The following is a 27768-nucleotide window of genomic DNA, read 5'->3' on the forward strand; positions in this document are numbered from 1 at the left end:
AACAACTCAGCAGAATGGAAGATTGTTCTGAAGGTAATGTTAGTTTTTAGCACATGTTGGATTGGGGGAGTAAAGATGATATAATTCTATACTACAGCTGATGAATAATAAGATTCCTCTGAAAAATAATGAGTGTTTCAATGACGCCACGCCAAACTCCATTTATAAATCTAGCAGTTTAATAATTTCTCTCGCAGCAGCAGAACTATATGTGCTACAAAATAAGATTTATGCCTTTTTAAAGACATTTTAGTGGCTGCTCTTAAATTCGGCATGCATCTCATCCACCACTCAGAATAGTTTTGAAACCGTTCACCTGCTAACTCCCACAATTTCTCAGTGAGTCAGTCAGGACTGTGGTGTTGTAGTTAGTGTGATGTGAGAGGAGCTGTTAGACTGAAATACTGATGGAGTTTGACCAGAACATTTATTATTTCATTCAGACTAACTGACATCACACCACTGTAAAATGAATCATTTCATAAACTGACTCCAGGGTGAATAAAGAAATGTCCTCATCACCTGGTCTGTGACAGTGAGCACAGTGAATCCCTTCAGGTCTTCAGCGTCAGGTGTCGTCTGTGGTTCTGTTGTCGTCCTGACGGTTGAAGCTTCAGCTCTAATCCCGGCTCTGTTCAGCAGCTGTTCACCTGCAGCTTTTTAACTGATGAGGACGCTCACATCTGGACGGCTGAGAGCACTCACTGATGATAAATCCATCCTCACCTGTCTCACCTGAGGGCAGAGGGTCACGGCCGTCTGGGTCAGAGACTGGGTCAGAGCTTCTGTCCACAGGGGGCGCTGTGGTGTCAGCAGATCAGATCACCAGCTTCAACCTTCAACAAACATTACACAGTTACTGTCAGACAGACATGTCTCTGTCACACACCTACTGACACTGTTACCACTGTTTGTTCTATTTAAATATGTGTGTGTGTATTTAAATATTTTATAAAGAAATCAGATATTTTTCTGTTCATTTCTTTTGGATATTTCATTGATTTTTTTAAATAACATTTTACTTTGTTCAGATGTGTATGTGACGTGTTTTTTATTTCTGACTTTTCCTTTCACTCTCCTGTTTCACAGCATTAAGCCTCTTTTGTTAGACACGTGAGTATGTGGTCAAAGTCCTGACATGGTTACTGCACCTGGTTGCTATGGGGTTGCTAGGTGACCTGATCATATATATTTATCTGAACAGAAATGAAAGTTCTCAGAGTCCATGTTGTTCTCTGCCCTCCTGATAATAACCTCTGGTGTTAATGAAGGAGCGGGATCCTGTGCTCTTCATATTAAATCCATACAGACCATGATAAACACTACACATGAAGCTTTACTGAATAAAAGACGTTTAACAGACGAGATGACGTGTTTCCGTGTTGTGAGGAGGCGCGCGGCGGTGTCAGGGTTGCGGGTTTGATTCCCGCAGGATCACAGTATCCAGATGTCACGCTAATGTACATTTATGTATTTAGGTTATTTCTGTATTTAGGTTGCTGACAGAGGCTCCGCTGACGGACGGGCCCGCCGTCCAATGGGAGCTGCGGCTCGGCTCCAGTGCGGCGCTGTGATTGGCCTGCGCGGGGACGGAGGGGGCGGGGCTGTGAGATTACAGCAGCAGCGCTCTCTCCGCAGATCCAGCGGACATCTGGAGCAGCCCTGCCCGGGAATCAAACCTCCGAGCATCCAGCACCGACATCCCGCACACAGCCGGCCCCGGATTTCGCGGTGTGTTTACCGGTGAAAACGCAGCCGGGCTCCGGTGCTGTAGCAGCGGCTCCGCGGGCTGGATCTCCACCGGGAGGCGGCTGCGCTCCGCGGGGACCGACGGACCGATTCTACCGGTGAAAACACGGAGATACGACTGAAACCCGGGAGGAGGGTGATGGACTGAACTGATCCGACATCTGACAGGGGTTAGGCCCGATGGAAGCTGCGACACATCTGGAGCTGGCGCGTCTGGATCCCGGTTCCTGCCTCGGTCTGGATTAAAGAGCCGAGTCACTCGGGATTTGACAGATTTTTTCTGCTGTAGTTTTTCTGTTTTGATCTGTTTCTGTCGGATTCACGGTCCTGGTGGAGAGTTTGAGGGAGCAGGCGGATCCTCCTCCTCCTCCTCCTGCTGGTCTGGATTAGAGCCCATCAGGATCATGAATCATCCCCCCTCTGCTCCTCTAATCTGGGTTTTACCGAGCTGGATTTAAGTCTGAGATCTGATCTGGATTACTCTGCTCCTGGTTCTGATCGGGTCACGTCTGACCCGGTCTGAACCTGGTCCCGGTCCTGCCTGGTGTGATCTTGCACTCGGTCCTGGTTCTCTCTGGTCGTGGTCTGGGGGAGTCTCTGCTGTCACCATGCCGACGTCCCGGCCTGGTTCGGAACCCGTGGAGTTCTGGGTGGAGGGGTCGAGGCGGGACGGGACGGTGGAGGAGTTCTACACCCTGAACTCCGAGCTCGGCAGGTCTGGTCCACATTATTGGGGGGGCAGGGGAGAACTGATGAGTTCACATGGACCCCTCACAGGGCCACAGCCGCCCACTTAGAGGGGTCCATGTGGTCCTCCTCAGGTCCAGGAGAACAGGGTTCAGTGGGTCTTAGTGTGGTGGTGTGAAGTGGACTCGGACCACATCTTCAGGATTCAGGTCTCAGTCTGTGAACCAGAAGAGAGACAGACTCAGTCCTGTTGTAAACAGATTCATAGACACTTCAGATGTATGATCAGAGTCAGGTCTGAGATCAGTGTTTATTCCTGTTTGAACTGTGAACAGACACATTAATCTGATCTGAGATCTGGTCACAGCAGAAACCTGATCCTTCAGTCTGACGTCACGACCAATGAGAATCCTGTTTCCCGGTCCAGCGTCTGTTTTCCAGATGCTGCAGTGTTGTTAGCACCTGAGCTGGTAAAAGCAGGTACCTTTGATATAAGCCATGAAGCTGGTGTTAGCGAGCTAACTTCACCTAGCTAACGTGGAAACACGCGACATTAGCTAGCTAACTTCACTTTGAGCAGCAGAGAAAAGAACTGACGAATGAAACATGATGTGGAGTCATAGAAAGAAACACCTGTAAAACCCAGAGCTTGCTTTTAGCTAGGTTAGCTCGCTAACATTAGCACCGGCTGGCGTCAAAGCTGCAGTCGTTCCCTCTCCTCTTCCTCGTCACAGTGAAGCAGGAGAATGAGTCTAAACAGTTTCTGGACTCAGATCTGCAGCATCTGGAAAACAGGAGAGACTCAGAGAAGGTGGACCAGGAAACAGGATTTTCATTGGTCGAGATGTCAGAGTGAACAGGTGAATAGATATAGGTTAGTAAACAGCCTCTGTCTCTTTATATTCTGACTGTAAGACGTCGTCCTGTCGTCAGTGCAGCAGCTCGTTACCACCTGTAATTACGTTTAGCTGCATTTTGTCGTTAAGCGACACCTAGTGGCCACAGTAATTATGACCGCAACCCACTGCTGTTTCTTTAATCCATGACCAGTTTGAACCTGCACCACCATCTCTACCTGAACCCAAAGCTCTGGTGACACCTGCAGCCAGTTCTTCTGGGTCGTACCTGAGGGTGGGAACAAGACACCTGTGTGACGACTTAATGAATTATACAGATAAATAATTCAGTTCTTTCGATATTGATCAGTCAGGATCAATATGTGGATTAGAAGTTGTAAATAAGCAGCTTTCTGAACAGAAACAGACTTTTAAACGTCAGGCTGATCAGCAGTGATGTCACAGTGTCCTGGAGCACACCTGCCCATCACTGTGTGCGGTTCCTCTGAGCATGTCAGGTACTGCAGCTCCCTGAACGCACCATGAAGGTACTGTGACAGCTACAGAGACAAAACATAAATGTACACATTTCATATATGATATCAGTCACATCAGCCCCAGAAAACTGAAACTAAAAAACTACTAAATGCGTCGGAATGAACAGCAATCTAGCTACAGCTAGCTAACATGTAGCTAACACCGTCTGAAAAACTACAAAAACACAACAACTTCACACAGAACATGAAATTAAACTCACACCAACCTCTTCCCTCCATTAACCAGCAGCTCATCAAACTACAATATTTCATATTTCCGTTAAACTCAAACAACGTTAGCGAGCTAACACGTCACAACTTCCCTCTGCTACCGTCACTATACTTCAAAATAAAAGCATCGCCTTCACAATTAAACACCTATAAAACGCTTACAGAAAGATGATGAAATAATGTTGTTGAACACTGAAGGTTACTTACATCTATAACTCTTTTTAAATCATGTCTGAAAGTAAAATCTTATGTTCTCAAACCTTTGATAAACCAGGTTTTCAGTCACATGCTAGGAGACCTACCTGTGTAAACAGGAAGTAACTGTAGCATCACAAGCTAACATAACTTACAGAAGTGTTACATATGATTCTTTAAATTTTATTTATGTCTTCATGGTCAGATACTCTGGAATATGTTTCAATGAGATGTGTTCTTACAGTCTGAGGAATATTCAGTTAGCCGATGCTAAGCTACCTGAGGTTATTCAGACATTTAGTCAACATTTCATAAATTGACGTTATTTTTATGAAATGTAATCTTTAAATTTAAACTCTTTATAAAGTTTGAGGTAATATGTGTGACCTCTGACCCTGAACAGGTCAGATATCAGCGAGCTAACGTTAGCTTGGGTTCAGTTAGCTACAGGACAGTTTCACCGTATGAAACACTGAGATCGGAGCTAACGGCTCCTGGACTGGTTCTGACTGTTGGTGTGTTGTGGAAGCAGAAAGAGGAAGTGATGAGGCTTCACCTCTTCATATGATGTAGTTCAGTTCAGCACCTCTGAGAACTATACAACGTATTAATACTTATTAATACTGAACGGAGTGTTTCTGTGTAAGGAGTACTTTACTTTTGTTACTTAAAGTACTTTTTACTTTTACTTGAGTAACATGTTTGATGCAGGATTTGTAATGGAGTATTTTGACTTTTACTTATCACAGGATCAGAGTCTGAATGATGTCTCTGTTTGTTTGAACTGAACAACAGCTACATTTCAATGAACTGAACCAGAGACTCCACTGTTTGTTTGTTTGTTTACAGTTCCTGTGGCTGTTTACTGAGTGTAAACACGGAGTGTAAACACGGAGTGTGAGGGTGTTGTTTGTTGTTTATTATTTCAGTAAATAATAAACATCAAACAACAACAACGGCTCAGTAGAAACAGTAAAATGATGTCAGCGGTGCCACCAGCCCTGTTACCAGGTGACCTGTTACCATGGAGACCGACCAGGACTCTGTGTGTGTGTGTGTGTGTGTGTGTGTGGTTGGTTTTCAGATGGATCTGTTTCCTCCATCTGTCCCAGCAGAATAACAGACCCCCCAACACACACACACACACACACACACACACACACACACACACACACACACTGTGGTGAAGCTTTGGTCATGTTGAAAAAACAGTTGTAATTTTCCGACTGTAGAACTGTCAGTGAACATGATGTGAACCTGGTCTGTGTGTCTGACGATAGTCTGTGTTTTAGTCCCAGAACAACAGAGGTAACAAACTGGACTGTGGGAGAATCACAGTTTATTAAACTTAGAACACACAGGGTTTGGTTTATGTTCCCAAACATTACTCACCATTGATCTGTAGTTGAAAAACAGGGTTTGACTCTTGGAATGATGATGGTTCCTGTTCAGATTTAACACTGTGGTTGTTGTTTTCTTACAGAGGAGCGACGTCCATCGTGTATCGCTGTGAAGAGAAACAGACTCAGAAACCCTACGCTGTCAAAGTCCTCAAGAAAACGGTCAGTGATCACAGACACTAGGCTAACAGTTTCCTACTGCTCCCAGTCTTTGTGCTAAGCTAGGCTAACAGTTTCCTACTGCTCCCAGTCTTTGTGCTAAGCTAGGCTAGTTTCTCCTCAGCTGTTTGTTCTGAGACGTCGTTTCTTCTGTTTCAGATCGACAAGAAAATCGTTCGTACAGAAATCGGCGTCCTGCTGCGCCTCTCCCACCCAAACATCGTGAGTTTGTGTTTCAGTATCATCTGTGGTTTTTAGTCTCTGACACTGAGAGGAGCAGATTATTTCTGGTTAAATGGTGAAACACTGTCTCTGTTTCCCTCTGGTGTCTTCAGTGTCCTGGATGAAGCTGAATCTGGGACATTAGAGACGTATTTTTATACCTGCTGCAGAAATCACTGAGTCATGTCAGACCACCTTCACATTTCACTGTGTTCAATCCAGAAACAGCAGAGGCCTGTTTCACTACTGTACATGTGTGATGATGTTTGTGTGGAGCTGATGGAGAATCAGGATCTGACCTGAGAAGCATGTTTGTTAATGAACCTGAATCTAAGTCCAGTTTCAGTAATCAGTCGTCTCGTCTTCTGTTGTGGATCAGATTCAGCTGAAGGAGATTTTTGAGACGGACACTGACATCGCTCTGGTGTTGGAGCTGGTGACTGGAGGAGAGCTGTTCGACAGGTAATGTTCACACATTATAAATATGATATGACGCAGCTGGGAGAAAACCTTTAGTCCATGTTCATAGGTATAAAAACGTCCAGCTGACAGCAGCTGCTCTGGACGACGCAGAAGCAGGAAGTTGTATTTGATGTGATACAATTTGATCCAGGTGTGAATCTGACTGAGCAGGTACCTGGTCTCAGGTCAGTCTCCAGACTCCTGCTGCGTTCAGGTTTGGTTTGGTTCTGCCTGAGGCCCAGAGAGAAGCTGCTCCGGTCACTGACGGTTTGATTTCTGTGGATGAAACAAACCAGACACAACAAGTTTGTTAATGAGCTTTAGAGGTGTTTTTACACTGTGGATACAGCTAGGCTAGCAGTTTCCCCCTGCTTCCAGTCTTTGTGCTATGCTAGGCTAACAGTTTCCCCCTGCTTCCAGTCTTTGTGCTAAGCTAGGCTAACAGTTTCATCTTGATGCTAAGCTAGGCTAACAGTTTTCAGTCTTTGTGCTAAGCAAGGCTAATAATTTCCCCCGCATCCAGTCTTTGTGCTATGCTAGGCTAACAGTTTCTTCAGTCTTTGTGCTAAGCTAGGCTAACAGTTTTCAGTCTTGATGCTAAGCTAACCCTTTCCTCCCTTCAGTTTCTGTGCTCTTCAGGTGTTCCATCGACTGAATATCCAGTTTTGTTTTCATGTGGTCTTCTTGTTTTCATTTCATTACTTCCTGCTTCCTGTTCTTGTGTGTTTATTGTTGAATCTCAGTCCAGGTGTTAAATGTTAATTAATAATTCATATTCACTCTGTGCTGCTGCTCCAGCCTCCAGACCAGCAGGTGCCATGTTGTTTGTGTCATGTGATGTTTTGTGTTTTATCTCCAGGATCGTGGAGCGAGGTTACTACAGCGAGAGAGACGCCGCTCACGTCATTAAACAGATCCTGGAGGCTGTGGCGGTAAGACTGCTGCATTCAGGGTCTGCTCTCTGTGTCAGGAAAATACAGCTCTGTCTCAGTTATCTATTTAATTATGTATACTGTCAGACTTTAACGTACGTACAGATAAACATTAATATAGAGCGTCTGCAGAGAGACAAACTGAATTACACCGATTAACAATAATAACAGATGAACAGGATTTAATCACTGGAACATGATGATGTTCAGACACTGGTCACAGTCAGTGTGGACCTCCATCAGTCACATTAACAGTCACTTCCTCCACCTCTGTTCAGCCTCTGAGCTGTCAGACTGGGCACCACCTCATTCGAATTAAAGCTTTTATTTATACCAGTTCACTCAGAACATCCATCTATAGTCCAGAGGTTTAAACTGTGAGGGGGGGTAAAGACTGTGAGGTGACAGAGACAGGTGTATACAGGTGGAACAACAGGAAGTTAGTCTTTAAGACTCTGACTGCTGCAATAAAAGTCCATCAAAACTCTGAGTTTATCCTAAACTTAAGCTTTGATTTCTGAAAACTTTTTCTTTTTGTGCTAAGCTACGCTAACAGTTTCCCCCTGCTTCCAGTCTTTCTGCTAAGCTAGGCTAACCACATGTTAGACATGTTAGTGAACCATGTGACAGGAAGAGAAGGGATTTAACCAATCAGTGCTCACCTCTGTCAGACGTCTGTTGTTTCAGCTGATGAATCACGATCGTCCTGTTTCTCTGCAGATTTAATCAAAAAGGAACAAAATCATGTTTAAATGTCAACATGTGACGAGGCGTTCACTGACCTGCTCATACACCTGTAACTGATCAAAGACGTCAGTGATCACAACATGTCATTATGACAGTTCAAGTGAAATTCATCTTCAAACTTTTAACTGCAGCTGCTGTTTGACGCTGTGGTTGGTGTAGTTGCTGTGGTTGGTGTAGTTGCTGTGAGTAGTTGCAGGTGTTGCTGTGGTTGGTGTAGTTGCTGTGAGTAGTTGCAGGTGTTGCTGGCAGCAGCGTTGTTGCTCATGGCGGCAGCGTGCAGCAGCTGCAGGTCTCTTATGTAACAGCAGCTTCCATCCTGCTGCTGAACAGATTAAAACCAGAGGATTAATACACACACACACACACACACACACACACACACACACACACACACACACACACACACACACTCTGACCACAACTGACCTACATTTAACACACAGAGAAACATACGCCTGTTTGTGTGTGAGTGCGTGTGTCGTTAATCTGCAGCACAGAAACATCCCACAGACCCTGAACACATCAACATCAGTTTCTCAACATGTGGGTCGTGACCCCGGGAGGTGGACGTGTTTTATAAATCTAAATAAATAAAAGCGTGTTAGTGACTGACGTTAATGATGGTCCTCAGTGTGAAGGAGACGGAGGCGTGAAGCATCGTCTCCATCAGCAGGTGTCGACTCTCAGACGAGTGATTAGAAGAGAAACACTGAGTCTGCTGCTGCGTTAACCTCTGATCCTCAGTGTGAGCTGCAGCTGATCTGAGAACAGGCAGCGAGTGTTCAGAGAGCAGCAGGGGATGCTGGGAGTTAGAGGAAGAGGCCATCTGTCAGTTCACACTCTCACCCCCCCTCACCTGAAGGCAGCCTGCAGGGGGCGCTGTCAGTGCAGCAGCCCTCAGACTCTAACGCTGTGATGTGTTTGTGTGTTTCAGTACTTACATGAGAACGGCGTTGTGCATCGTGACCTCAAACCAGAGAACCTGCTGTACGCCGACCTGTCGCTGGACGCGCCGCTCAAGATAGGTAACGAACCAACCCTGAAGTTAGCATCGGCCTGGTTCCTCCACAGAAAGACAATGGCATTTTTTCATTGTGTTTTGGATTCTCCAACCTCCAGAAGTAAGAAGCTAATGTTAGGCTATAAACCAACTACCACCACGGTCACATGACGTCAACGTCTCCACCACTAAGCTTCCAACTGGTCATTTCATTTAGCTCTGAGCTCTTCTACAAAAGCCTTTCTTCTTAGAAAGTTAGTGAGAGTTTGAAAGAGCGTGAGTAGAAACACAACGAGGCTGTAAAGGTGGACTGGTGAGTAGATGGGTTTTCATGTTAACGTCCCCGACAACCTCTGTAGTCTCATTTAGACACTCGTTAGCAACCGCCTTTTTTAAGACACGTAAAAGCTTCAAACATCAGGAGTGGGGGATTTACTGACCCATTTTATGTCGGAGAATAAAACCTGAAAATGTCTTGAGCTTGTGTTAAAACCACAGACCTTATTTCAGACATTTAACCAGAAACACACTGACAACAGGAAGAGCTAACATGCTAACATGCTAACTGACTTCCTGGTTTTAGGATCAATCCTGCAGGACTCTGTGTCTGCCTGAGTCTGAATGTGACAGAAACTTTATTGATCCTCAGACTGTGGTATATAAATAAAGGTTGGTTTAACAGACACTGATAAATATTATCTGCTGATATATTAGAAACGATTCAGTCTCGAGGTAACAGAACCTCCTTCTTTATATTGTTCCTGATTGCGCCTGAAGGCAGCATGATGTTGTTATCTTTGCTGTGAGAAACAGAATCAGAGTCTGATGGTAAACACCTACACGGTTACAGAGCTGGTGGATTATTTGGTTTTTGGAAGAGCCTCTCTCTGAGTGTCGGTGCCTCCAGATGGTCAGTGGGCCCCCGGCGAACAGCTACAGATGGAGGAAGCTCACATTCAGCCTCCACCAACACCTCCCTTCACTTCAGAGACTCTCCTGCAGAGAGACACATTCTCCTCCGCCTCCACCCTCCGCTGCCTCACCCCCTCGTTTCTCCTGAAATAGACACAGGAAGCAGCAGAAACACATCAATACACAAACGTCCAGTTAAACAATGACTGGTTTTCTGTTTTAAAGTGAAATGTTCTCCTCTCTTTCAGCCGACTTTGGTCTGTCCAAAATCGTCGATGACCAGGTCACCATGAAGACTGTCTGTGGTACTCCAGGGTACTGCGGTAAGTACACAGACTTTCATCACCTACAATACACTCTGTGGTGTTTACCAGCAGCATTAAATGGTGTATTAGCAGTACATGGTGTAGTATTAGCAGTACATGGTGTAGTATTAGCAGTACACGGTGTAGTATTAGCAGTACATGGTGTAGCAGCAGTACATGGTGTAGTATTAGCAGTACGTGGTGTAGTATTGGCAGTACGTGGTGTAGTATTAGCAGTACGTGGTGTAGTATTAGCAGTACACGGTGTAGTATTAGCAGTACATGGTGTAGTATTAGCAGTACGTGGTGTAGTATTGGCAGTACGTGGTGTAGTATTGGCAGTACGTGGTGTAGTATTGGCAGTACGTGGTGTAGTATTAGCAGTACGTGGTGTAGTATTGGCAGTACGTGGTGTAGTATTAGCAGTACATGGTGTAGTAGCAGTAGTGATGCGTTTGATGACCTGTGTTGCTGTGATATCCGGTGGCAGGCAGTGATGCGTTCAGTGCAGCCCCTGCTCTGTGGGGTTTCTCAGTGCTCTCAGTCAGAGCTTCTGTCGGCCATCTGGCAGCTCACAGCCTCTTCTCTCTGCAGCTCCTGAGATCCTGCGGGGAAATGCCTACGGCCCTGAGGTGGACATGTGGTCGGTGGGCGTCATCCTCTACATCCTGTGAGTCCATTAACGCCTCGCTGCCAGTCCACACACACACACACACACACACACACACACACACACACACACACAGTGAACTGAGTCAGTATTGACTCACTCCGTCAGTATGATCTAAGTTTTATGATCCTCCGTCTGTCTCCACAGCCAAAGTGGTGACATGATGTGAATCGCTGCTTCCTGTCGATGTTTCCTCTCAGACGTTAACTGATCGTGTGACTTCAGTCTGATGTTTAATCGATAACGACACGCTCTTCATTTATTTCACTTTAATTACTGTGACATTTTAAAAAGCTGTTTAGCTGAGGTTACTCAGCAAAAATCACAAACTATTCACTAAATACAGTGATAGAAAGTAACTCAGTACATTTAGTCAAGTGCTGTACTTGTTCTTTACTTGAGTATTTCCGTTGCGACTTTCTACTCCACTACATCTGAGTGACTTTAACATTTGCATCTGCACACACAGAAAAACCCTCATCTTTTCACGTACCTGTCGACTAATATTGAGTCCTAAAACTCTGATTAGTTCAATTTTGACCTGTTTTAATAGAAGTCAGCTCATTTGATTAAGAGCAGGGATTCTGTCGTCTTTATTTCTATAAAGTTAATTAAGTAAAATCTACTGGAAACATGTTGACTGAAACTGTACTTTAGTTACATTTCACTGATAATACTTTTGTATTTTACTTCAACGAGCAGTGTGTAGGATTTGGTGGCATCTAGTGGTTAGAACAGTTATTGCAGCCGACTGAATTCCTGTCTCCAACTCTCCCTTTGGTTGAAGTAAAGATTAAATACAGGACTTTTACTTGTAACTGAGTATTTTCACACTGTGGTGTTGATGTTTTTACTTTAGTAAAAGATCTGAATATTTCTTCCTCTGCTGTTGATTTGAAAACAGAAACAAAAGAACAAATCTTGTGATGTTTATTTTTGTTTTTTTCAGTTTCTGATCCAAAATTATTTCAGGTTTTTGATTGGCAGCCATGTTATTAATCTGTGGCACTAACACTGAGCTGACCTGCGTCCTGTCTCCAGACTCTGTGGGTTCGAGCCCTTCTTCGACCCGAGGGGGGATCAGTACATGTACAGCCGAATCCTCAACTGCGACTATGAGTTTGTGTCTCCGTGGTGGGACGAGGTCTCTCTCAATGCCAAGGATCTGGTAAGTTCTGGTCCTTTCCTGACATCCTGTAGAACTTGAAGCTAAACACATTCTGTTTCTCTTTATCTTTGTTGTTCTGGACCTGGAGGTTTTCCTCCTGTACAGGTGGACTGAACCTGTCCTGTCCTTCTGTGAATATTCTCATTCATCCAGGTCATAGTTATCCAAAGAAGGGTTTAATCGAAAGCAACTGGACTTAGTTATAGTCTAGAAGACGTTTCACCTCTCATCCAAGAGGCTTCATCAGTTCGTGTTCGCAGCTGACCAGGCTGGGACTGGTCCAACTGAGTTGGAAACAAAAGAACAACTGAGTTGGACCAGTCCCAGCCTGGTCAGCTGCAAACACGAACTGATGAAGCCTCTTGGATGAGAGGTGAAACGTCTTCTAGACTGTCCTGTCCTTGTTTTCCTATCTGCAGGTCAGTAAGCTGATTGTCCTCGACCCTCACAAGCGCCTCAGTGTCCGGGAGGCCCTGCAGCATCCCTGGGTGCTGGGTAAAGCCGCCCGCTTCTCCCACATGGACACCACCCAGAGGAAACTACAGGAGTTCAACGCTCGGCGTAAGCTCAAGGTGAGGACGGGATCTTCTCTAAAGACCTCAAGACTTAATGGTGTGTTCTGTTCACATCAGAAGTCAGGACTGGGAGTAACATCAACCTCTGAGTTGAGAGCGTTTCAGAATCAAAACAAATCTACTCCACCTGAAGAACACACACACACTAACATTAGATTTTAACGTAAACACAGAACGTTCTTAAAAAGCTTGTTCAATAAAAAAAACAGAACATTAAACCACGAACGTGAACAAATTCAAACATATCTCCGACACCAGTTGATAACAGCGCAGCCAGCAGCCATCTTGAATTCTTATGTCAGGGTTGGTGACGTTGCTCCGACTTTCCGAGTTGGAGATCCAACTTCATTAATACTGATGTGTCTGTGTAAACAGCTGCTGGAGGGTTGAATCGTTCCTCCTGTTCAGACGGAGTTTGTATGTTCACAGTGAATGTGTGTGTTCGTCGACAGGCTGCCATGAAGGCCGTCGTTGCCACCAGTCGGATGCACGAGGGCTCACGGCGTCGCACCGACAGCTGCGAGATTCCAGGCTCGGGGGCTTCCAGGCAGAGCAGCATGCAGCAGGATCCGCCCCCAGAGTCCACAAGCCCTGCCCCAGCAGACAAAGAGGCCCCGCCCCCAGGTCAACAGCCACAGGACGACGAATCAAAGCCCGACCAAAGTGCACCTAGCCCCTCCCCTCCGCGCAGTCCCAAACCCCCCAGCTCTGACATCACGCCCACAGGCCCCGCCCTGACCAGACCGCCACTGCGAGCCGACGGGCTGCGACAGGCGTCCGTCGTCCCCAAAACCGTGCTGGTCCAACCCCGGCTGCCGCAGAAAAGCTGCTCCCTGGTAGAGCCTGCCCCTAGAGTTGAGACCACGCCTACGCTGGCCACGCCCCCAAGTCCCAACAGCCTCAGCAACGGCTTCACGCCGGGGGCGGAGCCTGCCAGTAAGACCGCCCCCTGTCAGTGATCACCTGACGCTCCACTGCCTCAGTTTCACACAACAATCACAAACATGATGAGGCTCAGCCTTCGTTTCACTTCACAAACATCTAACATCTGTTATCGGGACCAAACTACACCAGAACCTAAAGTGTCTGTAACATCCAGCTAACGTCTAACCGACATCTTCCAGCTCTGTAGCTCAGCTGCTGCTAACACGCTAATAGCTACGTACTCACTGAAGTTTGGTTGGATATTTTCGCAGCTGGACGTTTTTTTTGTTTCTACTGTCGAGCTGCTGGTGTGCAGTGCGAAGACTGGAGATTAAACATTTGTCCCATATCAGGACTTGTCAGATCTCCTGTGCTCTTTTTACTGTGGAAAGAAAGACACCAGAGCATGCTAACAAACACTGCTAACAAAGAGAGCCAGCTGACAAACGCCGCTAGCTAACAAACGGCACTAACAAACAGAGCTAGCTAACAAAGAGAGCTAGCTAACAAACACCACTATCACATGCTGCTAACACCACCAACAGAAAGTGGTGTGACCTTCAGATCCAGTACAGAGGTATGCTGCAGGTTGAACATCCATTCTTTTCTTTAATGTTTTTGCTGATTGATTATTTAGGTCAAATGAGATTTTAATGATCATATTCACAACCTCTCCCTCATATGAGCTGAGCAGATTGTATTGGAGTTAATGCTGGATTTTCTGCCAACAGTTCGGTGACACATTTGGAGCTCTTTCCACCCAGTAGACATTTTTCTTGTGTCAGAAATTCAGGCTGACACAAACAGTTTTTCCCATTTGGCCACTTGTAATTATGGTTTAAACAATAAGACGCCAGCGCAGCCTAATGTGAAATATCACAGTGCATTTTTAAAGCAAATCAATCATAAAAAAACATTAAAAAAATTAAAACTGCTCTCAGTTTACTGCTTTAATCAAACTAAAATGGCATCTCTTGGTGTTTGTCTTTTCTTACCACAGTAACAAACATTTAACTGCTGAGTGAAAAGCAGCTAATTGTGTTTGAAACAGATCTGCACAAACCAATGAGCATGTTTACAACCAGAGCAAAGTGTTACACTCATCTGACATCTGATCACAGGTATTTACATTTAGATCTGGTGTTAATAACTGTTCTCATTGTCTGCATCATTTTGCTGCATGGTAATCAGGTCTCAGTGTTCAACAGTTCAACACATTAAACAGCTAAGACCGCTACAACAATTGAGGCAAGGGTTGACTACAGCTGGAAACGTAGTCTGCTTTTCAGGAGCTGTGCTAACGAGGCTAACTTATACTGTTAGAAGGTGATCAGGGCCGGTGGAGAGGTTGGGTTCTCCTGGGCACAGGCCACAGTGTGTTGATCTCTGGACTTATGGAGTCCTGTAGCTCTACTCTCTGATCCTGTTGAGAACGACTTGATGAAAAATCTCAAACATGGCAAAAACTACAATCACCTCCTCCAACTCGTCCAGTTGCAGTAAATTAGTGTGTGAATTCTTGAGTTATGGCCAAAAGGTGTTTTGTGCGATGATAGAAACCTTTGACTTTTGACCACCAAACTCTAATCAGTTCATCTTTTAGTCAAAGCAAACGTTTGTGCCAAATTTCTTCAAGGTGATCCACAGATATCAGTTTCAAGAAGCCAAAGACGTGTTTGGTAACAGTGACCTTTGACTAATAAATACAATCCGTTTATCCTCAAGTCCAAGTGAATGATGCAAAAAAAAAGGAAACTCCCTAAAGGCGTTCCTGAGATATCTTGCTCATGGGAATGCTACGTATGCTCATAGGTACGAAGAGATGGACCGACAACCCCAAATAAACACCAGAGAGGACACCAGGTTACTGTCTTTTGTATTCTGTAGGATTAATTCGCACGTTAATTAATTTTTTCTTTATGTTGTTTTTGTTCACACAGAATGCAAATATTACACAGAGAAAAAAGTTATTTTTTCCAGAAGGAGGTCGACTTTTCTGAGCTTTCACGCTGCAAATAAAGGCATCACAGACTGAGAGGCTCTGGGTCTAAGGATCCTGGTAGTTGTTCCTCTGTCTCAACCTCAAACTGTCTCACTGAACATCGTGAAGATATGTCCACAACCGGCGCAGCTTCAGCTCTTGTATATTTGTGGGCGAGTATTTCGCAATTTCAGATTTAATTTGTGTTGCGCTGAATGTGAAAAGACCTTCAGAGTCTCTATCATCCAAGTTTGATCCTTTGTTGTTTGATCAGCTCCTGCTTTTCCTGTTGTGCTCTGCCTCACTCAGGATGTTTGCTCTTGTGTTTGGGCTCATTGTCTCATAATGTGTCCATGGTCTTGATCCAGCGGTTTCGAGACTTGGCCTTGTCTTGTGGGACAGACCAGTCTCCTGAGCAGTGCAGCTTTATGGTCTGTAGCCTTTTGACGAGCAGCTTGAGGGAGTAAGGTGACCTGAGATCTGATCACAGATGTGGTTCAGACAATCCGTGCATTTAAGGGCAAAACACTCTGTTGCCGTCGAAGTGTTGTATCATGACTTTGTTTAAATCTAAAACCAGTCGTTGAACAGGCGTCTCCAGTCTGTGGTTCACTGCCAGTTTAGCTTCTGATATGGGACAAATGAAGACTCTGGTCTCCTCTGGCTTCTTCGTCTTCTCCTGGCTCAGAAGGTGAATTCTTCCTCGGATGCTCAGGACGGAGCTGATTGATTGTATTTTATTAAACTTTAGTAACACGGCACATGTGGACACTGATGTGAAGGACGAGAGGCGAGAGAGCAGCAGCTGCTTCTTCTCTCTCGGCTTCTTCTGTTTCTTCTTTGCATCCCTTTTAGTTTTTCGAAGCATGTGTTTTCAGACTTTAACGTCGCTGTAAAACTCTGAGAGGAGAAAAAAGGAGATTTCTGCTTCTCAAAGAGACAATCTGCTTTGAGTTTTTTATCCTTTCTACTCTTTACTGTTGACACCCGCTGACTGTATGAGTAGATAGCGTAGCTCCAGTCTTTAGCGTTCAGGTAAGTAACGTGTTGTGTTTGTGAGCTTCTAGTAAAACGTTGTGTTGTTTACACTTTATCAGCAGTGAGGATGATCTCCTGTTTGCACTGTACATAGTTTGGTTTTAGACAGATTATTGCTGACATCTTTACTGCTCCACAAAACCAGAAACACGTTGTTGTGTTCAAACCCCCCGAAAATACCAAATCTGACCTTTGGTGGAAATCAAACCCTTTCATCTGATCTGAAACCACACATTCTACCTCTTTTTGTACAGGGGCTTCCAAAACGCTAAACACGATCGCAGACCACAAAGAGAAAATCATGATACAAGCAGGTGGACCTGATGCCACTCAAAGATAAAAAAACTATCCCACGTTAGAAGCCAAATCACTGGCGGCTAAGACGATCCAACAGGACTGCAGTGTGAGAAACAGCAGCTGGTTCAGTCTCTAAAGAACGATGGTCGAGACGTTTCTGGGCCTGTATTTATCAAACATCTCAGAGCAGGTTATTCCAATCTGGACAGAAAATATAGGAGAGCTGACTCTGTTTGGACTCGTCCAATCGGATGCTTCCTGACAGAACTGATAATGAAGTACCTAATATCTAAAGTGCAATGTAGAGTGGTGCATTATTACAAATTATGTAAGGTATTTCCATAAAACACATAAAATTTTAATATAATAAAGTGGTGCTGTGAGAAAACTACGTCATTATAATCTCACTCTGTGGTTCCAGAGCGACATCTCTCTTGAGTCGAGAGCAGGAGGTTTGAAGAGTTTTTTATCCACAGGTGGTTCCACAAAGGTCCTGGTCTCGTCTTTATCTCTAAAGGAGCTGTCTGCTAGGTTTTCTCAGGTTGCAGTTCTTTTTGTTCTGTCTCAGCCACCAAACAAAATCCTGGATCGTGCAGAGAAACACATTCGTTCCTGACAGGCTTTTCTCTTTAAAGACTCACAAACCTACAGAAAGTCCTGAAAAATGTTAAATCCTGAATCCTGACACCTGCTGGTCCTAGACCAGTGGATCAGACTGGTTGAACTGGTTTTGAGTCGTCATCTCTAGAACAAAGTTTAGCAGATCTTGGTTTGTGGTTTGGTTCCTCTTTAAATAATCTTCTACAAACGGTTCTGACGCAGCGTTTACCTGTCCACAGGTGTTTACCTGTCCACAGGTGTGTGTAACTTCTTGCCAAATGGAAAACACTGGATAACTAGCTGTCACGGTAAAAAGCATGTAAACTGTATATTTGATTTATATCTATACTCTTCTGTACAAACATGAATATTTTGCTTCTATTTATCGCAGCCTCTGGGGGAGGTGTGTGGGAGGGTCTGAGGTGGGCGGGGCTAACCTGTAAATGGTGTTTGTTTTGTGTTTGATGAGTAAACCTGTACCTTTTTTATTTTGGAGGATGACATATAAACTGACGGTGTAACAGTCGCAGCTGTTACCTGTGTATCTCTGCATGTATTCTTTTGTTTCTGTTGATCATATCAGATTAAAGAGGGTGAGGAGAGTTTGAATCCTGCAGGACTCTGTAACAGCAGCTGATCTGGGTTCAGTCTGATTGAAACGTTTCAGTGTCTGAGGCAGGATTTTACATCACATGTACAGTAAAGGATAGCTGATTAAATCACTCGCTGTGTCTGGGTTTTATTTCCTCTGGAGGACTGATGCTGTTTGATCAGGAAACCAAAGTCAAAGAGTCTGAAGTCCAGAACAAAACTCAAGTCTTGTATTATGTTGTAAAATTTCAACTTGTATCATCAGACACAACGTTGGATGATTTTATAAATAAACTAGTAATCCCGGTTAGAAAATCTGTGTTAGAAGCTGATAAACGGACATCGAGCATCGAACTGCTGATTGAAATCTAACCTGTGGTTTCATTAACAGGTCGCTGTTCCCTGGTGACTCATTCAACGAGCTGAGCTGCAGGAGACCAGGTTTTTCTGTAGGACGACGACTTTCTCGCTGCTTCATGTCACTTTTTCTATCGTTCTAACACTGATCTTTTTTTGTCATCAGACGTCTGGATCTTCAGTGGGGGTGGAAGGAAACAACTGAAAACAATTTAAATGTTAACTGATAACGTACTGTTGACAGAATCAAAGAGACAGAACTTGGACGTGCAGAAGATGACGACACTGAAGGAATCCTAACTTAAAAAGAAGCTAACGTTAGCAGCCGCTCAGGCTGTGGGCTGTTAGCTGAGCTGCTACTCATGTGAATGATGTGTTGGCAGATTTTTATCTTTAAACTACTTTATTCTGCATTTTTCTGATGTTACTCACTTGGTCTGTTAGTTTTGGAGAGGAGGAGAGCTAAAGAGCTGTCCAGGTGTGACTGGTTCACCTGAGACGTGCTGAGGTCAGGTATGAACAGGACCTTTAGTCAGTGACCGTCTCCATCTGTAAATAAACTCTGTTGAATTAATGCAAAACTAGAAGACTCCATGATGCCAACATTTCAGATACGTTTTATTTTGACTTCCACATCCCAGAGGAAATATTTGACTTTTAACGACATTGGTCTGATGGTTGGATTTACACAAAGATTCTGATTTTAGGTCAATAAACCTGTAAATTATAACAGTGCAGGTCCAGTCTCTGAGTCCAGGCCCGGGTCTCGTCAGTCCTCTGAGCAGAGCTTCTGTCTGTAAACCCGCCCCTTCTGGACCGTCCCACAGGAGTATGTGGATCCTGACTTCCAGTCTGCCGCTGACACCTCCCACACTGACATGGCGCTGTAAGCCACGCCATTCTCTGACCTCATCAGTGACACGTCTGTGGCCGCTGTCGTCACCACGGTGTCATCGACCCACCACAGGACTTCCTGCACGGGGGACTTAAACCCAGAGAGGACGCAGACCAGCAGGTGAGGAGATCCTGAATCCTGAGGGGACGGGACCGACCATAAAACCTGAACAGACGGAGCAATGGAGGACGACGACCCTGAAAAAAATTAATATATAAATAAATAAATAAATGTGGTTTAATCTGCTGCTGAAAACATCTACTGACACAGTAAATCTACATACTGAAAGACGACTTATTAATTTGTCAGGATATGTGTTTCTGTTACTGTGTGACTTTCAGTGGTGGAGAAAGTAATCAGATACTTTACTGAAGTAAAAGTACCACACAGTAACACAGACACACTAACAGGTGGAGGCAGTGGTATTCCAGCAGCTCCTGGTTAAATCCCTGTTTTTGTCAATGGAGTCTGGTAGTGATATATATACTGTATATATATATATATATATATACACACACACAAACTAAAGGGATCTTCCTCTGTTTGATTCACTGAGTGATTGCTCTTGATTATTAACAGATGTACTGGCTGTCATAAAAAGTCTAGGGTAAACTCTATTTCCCATGATCCTCAGCTGTTGCTCAGAGAGGTGAAGCGGAGTGAAACAGCAGTAAAAACGAGACAGCGAGCTGCTGTTCAAACTGTTCAGGTGAAGTTAAAAGAAACGCACCTTTTGTCTCGTTCTGATGATGACGATCGTCGTCTTCATCGCAGTCAGCTTCCTCTCCGCCGTGAACCAGGAGCCGAGTTCCTCCACTGAAAACCATGGAGAAGGAGAACGACTGTCCTCCGGCCGACGTCCACGCACAGCAGCAACATCTACGACGGCAGAGAACAACAAACTAACACAAACACCACGACACAAACTGAGGATTAAAGGAGCATTTCACCAGTTTCTGACCCCAGGAGGACAATGAAGGTCACGGCCGAGTCCATCCCGAAGACTCTGAGGAAATCCTGCAGGACGGATGATTCTGTCAAAAACACTCAGTGTCAGTTTAATCTGACAAACTCACAATGATGATGAAGATGTTTAAAGGTTTTAAAGTCAGAAGCGTCTCATTTCTCTGAGTAAACATCTCATTCGTTTAGTTTCCTACCTGCTAATAAAACAACAACCAATGAAAAGTCCTTGTGTTTGATCTAAGTTCCTCATAAAGTTGAATTTTAACATAAACACAACGACTCTCAGTGATGATTTCATCTGGTTTTTACCATAAATGACAGTCTTTCATAAATCCACACTAACAGTGGTTTTACCTTCAGTAAAACTGTGTAAATGTTTTTCTTACCTGTCGCTGGTCGCTGTGTTTGCAGCTGCAGTCGGTCTGAAGTCTGCAGAGTTAAAGTTCCTCGTCAGTGAAAAACCAGGAGAAACACGAGAAACTGTTGGAGCAGAAAACCAACGGTCTCCAGAGGAGACAAACTGCTCTGGGATCAGGTCGACCGTTGCTTCAGTCGGTTGGTGACGGACAGAAAAACAGGAAATTTTCTCTCCGATGTTGTTGATTCGACGTCTGGCACTAAGTAAGATTCCTGTCAAACCGTCACAGTCCAGAGGAAAACCGATCCCACAGACGAAAACAGAACCAACTGTACAACAACACACTTCTATCAGAGTTAATGAACTGTGCTGATCACAGTGTTTATTCACTAACTATAGAGTGTGTAAGTCTGCACATATAATAATAAAGTATAGATAATATAACTGCAGTTTTCTTCTGATGCTCTTTACAGAGCCAAAGACGTTTCAATGATTAAAATAACTTAGATATTTTCTCACTGTAAAAACTGTCATATTCCGTCTGCTCTGTCATTGAACAGTTTTATGGTTTTGAGTCTGATATCTTTGGTTTATTTGTGCTGTTTAAAAGCCTGTTGTTGTGACACTGTTGGTGTCGTTATTAATCCCACCTGTTTGATTCATCTCCAGGGGTTTGATCCCATGTGTCTCTGTATGTCTTCACCAAACAACAAACACTGAAAACACATCAGACTGAAACATGAACAGCTTCTTCCGCCACCGTTTGACTCTGTACAGACTCAGATGAACCCAGTGTGAGAAGATAAAGAGTGAGACAGAGAATATGAACTGAAGAGACAAAGGTTTAGGTTCCTGCCTCACCTGTGCTCTTCTGGTTTTTATGAACCACCTCGTTAAGTTTGATATAAATTCTACATAAACAGGCTGGAGTTTGTCCTGTGTAAAGTTTCTCTTCAGATTATTTTACCATCTTACTGCTGCAGAATGATGAATGAATAAAGCCTGTTCCTTTAGATCAGCAGTTCCTGTGTGTGTCAGTTTAACTGGACTTTGTGTTAACCTGAGTTCACTCTTTGTGTCGGTTTGTTGTGGTTTACCGTTCAGGTTTGTTAGCACTCAACGTCGGAGGTCGACGGTTGTAGCTTCGTGTAGTGCAAACAGATATTTACCACGTTAGCAGAAACCCAGAGAGGCGGTGATGAGCAGCGGGAGCCGCCTCTCTCCGACAGCCGACCGTCTTCAGCTCCGGACTAACACAATCGACGTCTCTCCCAAGATGGCGGCGGTTCAGCTAACTCAGCTAGCTCAGCTAGCTCGCTCCGAAGTGAAAAAAAAAACACACTTCATCGGTTGTAAACAGCCCGAACAGGTGAAAAATAAACACAAATTACACGATAAACACGACAAAGCCCGAGACTACTCTCACTCTGATTCGACAATCTTCGTCCCCTTTCGACGAAACACGTAAGTTTTGACGGCTACGGCGCAGATTAGCCAGAATTAGCTAGCTAGCTGCTACAGTGCACCTATGGATGTATGATGAGATGTGTTTTAATGATAAATCCATTGGGTGTTGTGTTTATCACAGTCTAATAATGAACATGAGTCAAACAGCGGGTGACAGAGCTGAGCTTCATCATCAGTTTTAAGTTACAGGAGCAGCGTCAGACGGTTCACATGTTCCTGTTCGTGTAGTTTAAAGCCATGACCGTGAACTGACCCCTGACCTCAGCTCGACTTTGAAAAACCGTTTGCCGACATACTCGCCCACCCCGCGCTTCCATAGGAGCGTAGCCATCGTCATATGGAAGTGGGCGTGGCTTAATCGACTTCAAGAAACGATAACTGCGTCCCTTCTCGCGTGATTACAGAGGTAAACAGGAAATCACACTTATCCGTTATTAGTTCTCTAAACAATTATTATTATTATTATTATTATTATTTCTTTTTTTAACCTTTGAGGTTCTTACTACATCAGTAAGTTAAATCTGCACAAAACATTTTAATAAATCTAATGCACCTTAAAATCAACTGATAAAAAATAATAATCAATAATCCCTGTTATTAAAACAACAGAAAAATGCAAAATAAGTGATGTGGATGAAACTCAGATTATTTCAGTTATGATGTCTCTGCTGCTGTGACTGGAGTCATGATGTTTTCAGGTCTGTCTCATTCTCTTGAACGTAGCTCAGAAACACCTCGAGGGACCTTGGTTTGGTACAAACACTCACTTAGACTCAAAGATGAACTGAGCAGATTTTGCTGGTCAAAGGTCAAAGGTCAAAGTTGCTGTTTGCAAACCTGAAACTGCAGGAATGTGTCAAATGGAGTTTATCTGATGTGTTGATTCAGCACAGGTCACAACAAGAACTGAACAAACTGTCTCATGAGCTGATTAAAGACACTTTTATTGTATTGATCTGATGTCAAACAGCTGTTCATGTTCTCTCCTCATGGCTTTCCTACAGTCTGAAATGAATTCTAAAATCACAGAGAATCAACCCTGGTCTGACTAAAGCTAAACTGAAGTGAGAGTCTGGACGGTCAGCTCTGAGTTCACATCATTTCTTGGTGAGTCTCCGTGGTTTTTGTTTCCTGTCTCTGGGCTCCGGTCCTTGGCTGAGGCCGCAGTAATAAACTGCAGCGTCGCTCTGCTCGGAGCGTCGCAGCAGCAGAGATCCATCGGCTGCAGCCGAGACTTTATCAGGACGAACACCGGAGCCGTACTTCACCCTGGAGCCGCCTGCAGACCTCATGGTGAGCAGCAGCTGAGGACTCTGTCCTGCTGCCTTCCTGTACCAGCTCAGGTTGGAGGAGGTGGACGGAGCAGAGGAGGTGGTGGTGTTGACAGTCATGGTGCTGGTGGTGCTGGTGGTGGTGGAAGTGTCCAGCAGGGGGCAGTGCAGGGTGGCGTCCTCCCCGACTCTCACCTGGACGGTGGAGGCTGGCAGGGCGGCGGCTCTGTGCTCCCAACACAAACCTTCAACAACAAGTCAGAGACCTGAAGTATTTTCTTATTTATTGTCTTGTTTGCCTTTGAGGCTAAAATCCACCAACAGGTTCAAAAACACAAGACTGATCCTTTAAACAGTCACAAACGTCTTAATACAGTTTACAGAAAACACACAAGAAAAACTCAAGGAAGAGAAAACCAATAAAACTAGTTTGTAGTTTAGATAAAACTATTTTGATTTCTGGCAAAGCTGCAAAAAGAAAACGTTTATTTAAAAAGAGAAGAAGCAGAAAAATAATGTTGATATAAAGAAGAAGCTGCAGCAGGTTTGATTTTAGGATTGTCATTCACAGATATTTTCTATCATGAATTATTTTCTACAGTAATACATTAAAATGTGATTAATACACATCTGTTCTCATGCAGAGAAATCTAGAGTTAAACTGACATCACATGATATTTCCCAGTGTATCTGAGTAAATGTCTGTTCAGCTCAAACAGTTTTTTCTCCTTCAGACGTCTCAGTGAGAATCTTTTAATCCTTCAGACAGGAAGTTTTCATTTGAAGAGATTTTCATCTTAAAATCCCCTAAAATGACAAACAGCTCTTCATCCTGTCGACAGCTGCTTCTTTAACAACCACATTAAAAACTGAAGCATCCGTCAGAATTTAAGTGTTTAAATGAAACCAGACTCACCACAGAGAGAGACCAGGATCAGACACGACGACACAGACGCCATCGTCAACCGACTGAGGAAACAACTGCTGCTGCTGCTGCTGTTCTTCAGAGCAGCCGAGCGTGTCATTCAAAACAACAGACACACAACAGACACACTGGGAGCACCATCAGGGTCATAACCGTCTCTCAGGTTCTGGCTCTGGGTCTGAAATCCTCATTAAACAGCAGATTACTGAACCTGGAGTCACATGTTGCTGCTGTAAACTGCAGATACACAGAATCAAACCCGGTCCCTCCACAGACCTGCAGGGACCAGGATCTACAGTGAGGAGGTCTGGAGTCAGACCGCAAATATCTGCTGTTTATTACCTCCACTGATCGATCGATCGGTGGATGACGTCTTCATACGTCTCGTCTGAGTCAGGAACCCAGAGAAATTCAGTTTACTGTGAAATAAAACAGAAACTCTGACTCGTCTTGGAATATTTGCTGGTTTTAAAATGATTTTAAAGCAGCAGTGTGTTGGGTTTAGAGCCATCTGGTGGTGAGAACTCAGACTGCAGCCGTCTGAGAACCTGTCCCCTGAACTCTGAGTGTGTCTCCGCTCCCCTGTGTCTACGGTGGCCATCTGGGGACAAAATGGCGTCAACTACTGGTTACGTTACACTGAAAAGCATAAATATACAGAGCTGCTGTGTGGTTCAGTTTGTCTGTCCTGGGCTCCTGTAGAAACACAGCAATGATCTGCTTGATGTGATAAAAACATGTCTGTGGATCATTTTACATTTCTGCCAACAGATCCTGTGAATGTTCCACACTGAGACGACTGATTTCACAGATTCATTTCCTGTCAAACAACCAATCAATGAAATGATCATGTCGGGTCTGAGCAGCAGCCGACATCTGGACGACCATCATGTCTTCATCAGAGGAAGAGAAGGATTTAATCATCGAGCTGAAGGCTGCAGCTAACGACTGATCCACAGAGACGTGTGAGTGGATAATATAACACTGAGATTCAGACGTGCTGTTTGATCCACTTCAGTCTGGTTGTGTCTTTAAGGAGCGAGTGTTAAAGTCTGAGATGTTTCAGAGACGCACCTTAAAAACCAGGAACCACAGAACCTGGGATCAGTCTCCTGATACTGGACTCAGCTGCTGGGTGGGGGGTGGGGGGTGGAGACAATGACTCTGTGTGAGGAGAATTAAAAACAAGTTTGACAGTGAACAGATGTGAAACTGCAGTTTGACAGTTAAAGTGTCTCTGACCATGAAACATCTGCTCCTGTTAGAGGTTCATTAGATTTCAGCTGAGCTGATTAATCAATGAACTGATTAGTTCACTGACCGAGTTCAACTAGTTTATGTTCTTATGGTTAAAGCAGAAAACGTGTGTCAGATATAACTATAATAATATATATATATAATAAACTGTAACATGGCTGAGTTCTATTTATATTCTGTGTTGTTAGCTAACTGTCCTGCATGCTGCCCTGTGTGATGTGTTCTGTCTGTATCTGCTGCTGGAAACGTAATTTCCCCGAGGGAGTCATCCCAAAGGGATCAATAAAGTCCGTCTAAGTCTAAGTCTAAGTCTAAGTCTAGGTCTGAACATTCAGAGACAAAGATACGACTGTAACAGTTATTTTATCATTAATTAAGCTGCTGTTCTTTTTATTTTGTCTGTAAAATAAAAACATTAAACTAAAAAACGTTTTTGCTTCAAAAAACCCTGAGACTAATATTTCAATATCTAACTATGGCTGCAGATGGATCAATAAAGAAAACAGGGTGTTTGTGTTGAGCAGTGAGTGTGAGGTGAGTGATGTGTCAGCAGGTGGCGCCGTGGCTCAGGTTCAGTCTGAATCACTGACCTCAGTGTGATGAAGCGTTCCAGCCTCAGGGCGGCGCTGCAGCGACCGCAGCCGAAAATAATCTGAGGAGAGGAGACATAACCCCCCCCCTCTGTTAAACACCCCCCCGCTGTGTCTCAGCTCGGTGTTGAAACTCTGACCATGTGTCAGCAGGATTCCTCTGATTCCTCTGGAAACACATCGACTCGGTTCAGACTCAGCTCAGCTTCAGTAACAGAGGACACGAGGTGATCAGGTCTGAAACGATCGATCGATCGATAAAAAGTTCATCAGCAGCAGTTTGATATGAAGTCAGAAAGAAAACATTTAAGAATGTGAAAGCAGAACATTAGAAGTGATTAGAAGAATCATTGATCAATAGATCAGTTGCTGATAAACCTTCTTCCAATCAACTAATTGATTATTAGTTGTAATGATTGATTAATCACTTCAGAAAGTTTTCAAGCAGAGAAACTTCTCTGTTTTCTGTTGTTTCACAGATCAAACTGATCGATTGATCGAGTTAAACAATCCGATTATTGGAACATTAGAACATGAAAGTTTCTCTGAACGATGCAACAGATGGAACTATTGATTAATGAATCAGCTGATCGGTTCCATCACACACAGAACTGATCTGAGACCTGTGATCAGAGCCTGTTAGCTCCAGCAGCTAACACTCACTGTCCTGTTTGTCTGATTCCATTTGAAGCACAGTTGACCTCTGACCTCACCTGAACTTGCAGCACTTCCTGTGTTTGGACGGAGGAAACGGGCTCAGCAGAGCAGTGACCTTCTTCACGTCCAGACTCAGACCACAGAAAGCTTCCTGTTTGTGCAGCAGCTCTGAAGCTCTGCTCCGGTTTAAAACGATGGGAACAGACGCTTCATGTTTGTCGTCTAATGAAGGTTTTTCAGGAATGAAGCGTTTTCAGCTCGTTAACGTGGAGCAGCAGTGACTCACCGCTTCGTTCAGGAAACACTGACTCTGCCGTCACTTCCTCCGACTCTTTACTGGACTCAGGTTAAAACGTTTTCCAGAGTGAAGCTGCTGAATGATCACTGACAGACTTTAGTAAAACAATCTGGGCTTGTTTGGCAGCTGAAGCTCCTCCCTGATGGGTGTGGTGGTGGTGGGGGGTGGTTGGGGGGGGGCTAACCCTGGATGATTCAGGGGCCTGGACCTGGATCAGGGCCCTGGGCTCCTGGCAGCAGTTACAGATGTTTATGGAGATGTTGTTTGGCTGTTTCCAAGAGTCTGTAGCTCCGCCCCCCTGAGCACGCTCTGAGCCAATCACAGCTCGGGAGGAGGACGAGGGGGCGGGGCTGTGCCAGCTGTGTGCCAACATCTGGCCACAGGTCAGGAAAGAGTGAGAGCTGCTGCAGTTTTATCTGAGTTTCATTTCTTCGATCTGTGACTCTGAAACAGTCTGAACTCCAGAGGATCCACATCAGACTGAGTTCATCCAGGTTCATGTGGGCTGAG

At 44.4% G+C, this 27768-nt stretch overlaps 3 protein-coding genes and 1 long non-coding RNA gene across 6 annotated transcripts; 1 reads left to right on the top strand and 3 right to left on the bottom strand.

Annotated features, from left to right (window-relative positions):
- The first annotated feature begins 858 nt into the window (after positions 1-858).
- Positions 859-18348, top strand: si:ch73-60h1.1 (calcium/calmodulin-dependent protein kinase type IV). The gene is made up of 11 exons (XM_018689070.2): positions 859-2464; positions 5718-5796; positions 5953-6015; positions 6395-6477; positions 7337-7409; positions 9091-9181; positions 10317-10391; positions 10968-11043; positions 12085-12211; positions 12631-12783; positions 13239-18348. The coding sequence occupies exons 1-11, from the start codon at positions 2358-2360 to the stop codon at positions 13743-13745; spliced, it is 1434 nt and encodes a 477-aa protein (XP_018544586.1). The 5' UTR covers positions 859-2357; the 3' UTR covers positions 13746-18348.
- On the bottom strand, positions 6497-9077 carry LOC108891767 (uncharacterized). Of its 2 annotated transcripts, XR_007809970.1 has the most exons (4): positions 8770-9077; positions 8072-8478; positions 7258-7438; positions 6497-6753 (listed from the first exon to the last, which is right to left on the bottom strand). It is a non-coding gene; the product is annotated as an uncharacterized LOC108891767 (long non-coding RNA). The 2 variants fall into 2 exon arrangements; XR_007809969.1 differs by having other exon boundaries at positions 8072-9077.
- An 820-nt stretch (positions 18349-19168) lies between the features above and the next one.
- On the bottom strand, positions 19169-22314 carry LOC108891762 (uncharacterized). Its single transcript, XM_018689076.2, has 5 exons — positions 21963-22314; positions 20822-20864; positions 20431-20503; positions 20200-20348; positions 19169-19666 (listed from the first exon to the last, which is right to left on the bottom strand). The coding sequence occupies exons 3-5, from the start codon at positions 20463-20465 to the stop codon at positions 19344-19346; spliced, it is 507 nt and encodes a 168-aa protein (XP_018544592.1). The 5' UTR covers positions 20466-20503; positions 20822-20864; positions 21963-22314; the 3' UTR covers positions 19169-19343.
- Positions 22315-23180: 866 nt separating this feature from the next.
- sid1 (secreted immunoglobulin domain 1) lies at positions 23181-27360 on the bottom strand. Of its 2 annotated transcripts, XM_051067798.1 has the most exons (5): positions 27017-27360; positions 26304-26540; positions 25531-25620; positions 24448-24875; positions 23181-23776 (listed from the first exon to the last, which is right to left on the bottom strand). In XM_051067798.1, exons 4-5 carry the CDS (start codon positions 24554-24556, stop codon positions 23358-23360), a joined length of 528 nt encoding a protein of 175 aa, XP_050923755.1. In that variant the 5' UTR covers positions 24557-24875; positions 25531-25620; positions 26304-26540; positions 27017-27360; the 3' UTR covers positions 23181-23357. The 2 variants fall into 2 exon arrangements, with proteins under 2 accessions (XP_050923755.1, XP_050923756.1); XM_051067799.1 differs by lacking the exons at positions 25531-25620; positions 26304-26540; positions 27017-27360 and having other exon boundaries at positions 24448-25520.
- Positions 27361-27768: the final 408 nt, after the last annotated feature.

This window comes from Lates calcarifer, unplaced genomic scaffold, assembly GCF_001640805.2.
Source record: "Lates calcarifer isolate ASB-BC8 unplaced genomic scaffold, TLL_Latcal_v3 _unitig_2017_quiver_672, whole genome shotgun sequence".
NCBI classification, from domain to species: Eukaryota; Metazoa; Chordata; class Actinopteri; family Centropomidae; genus Lates; species Lates calcarifer.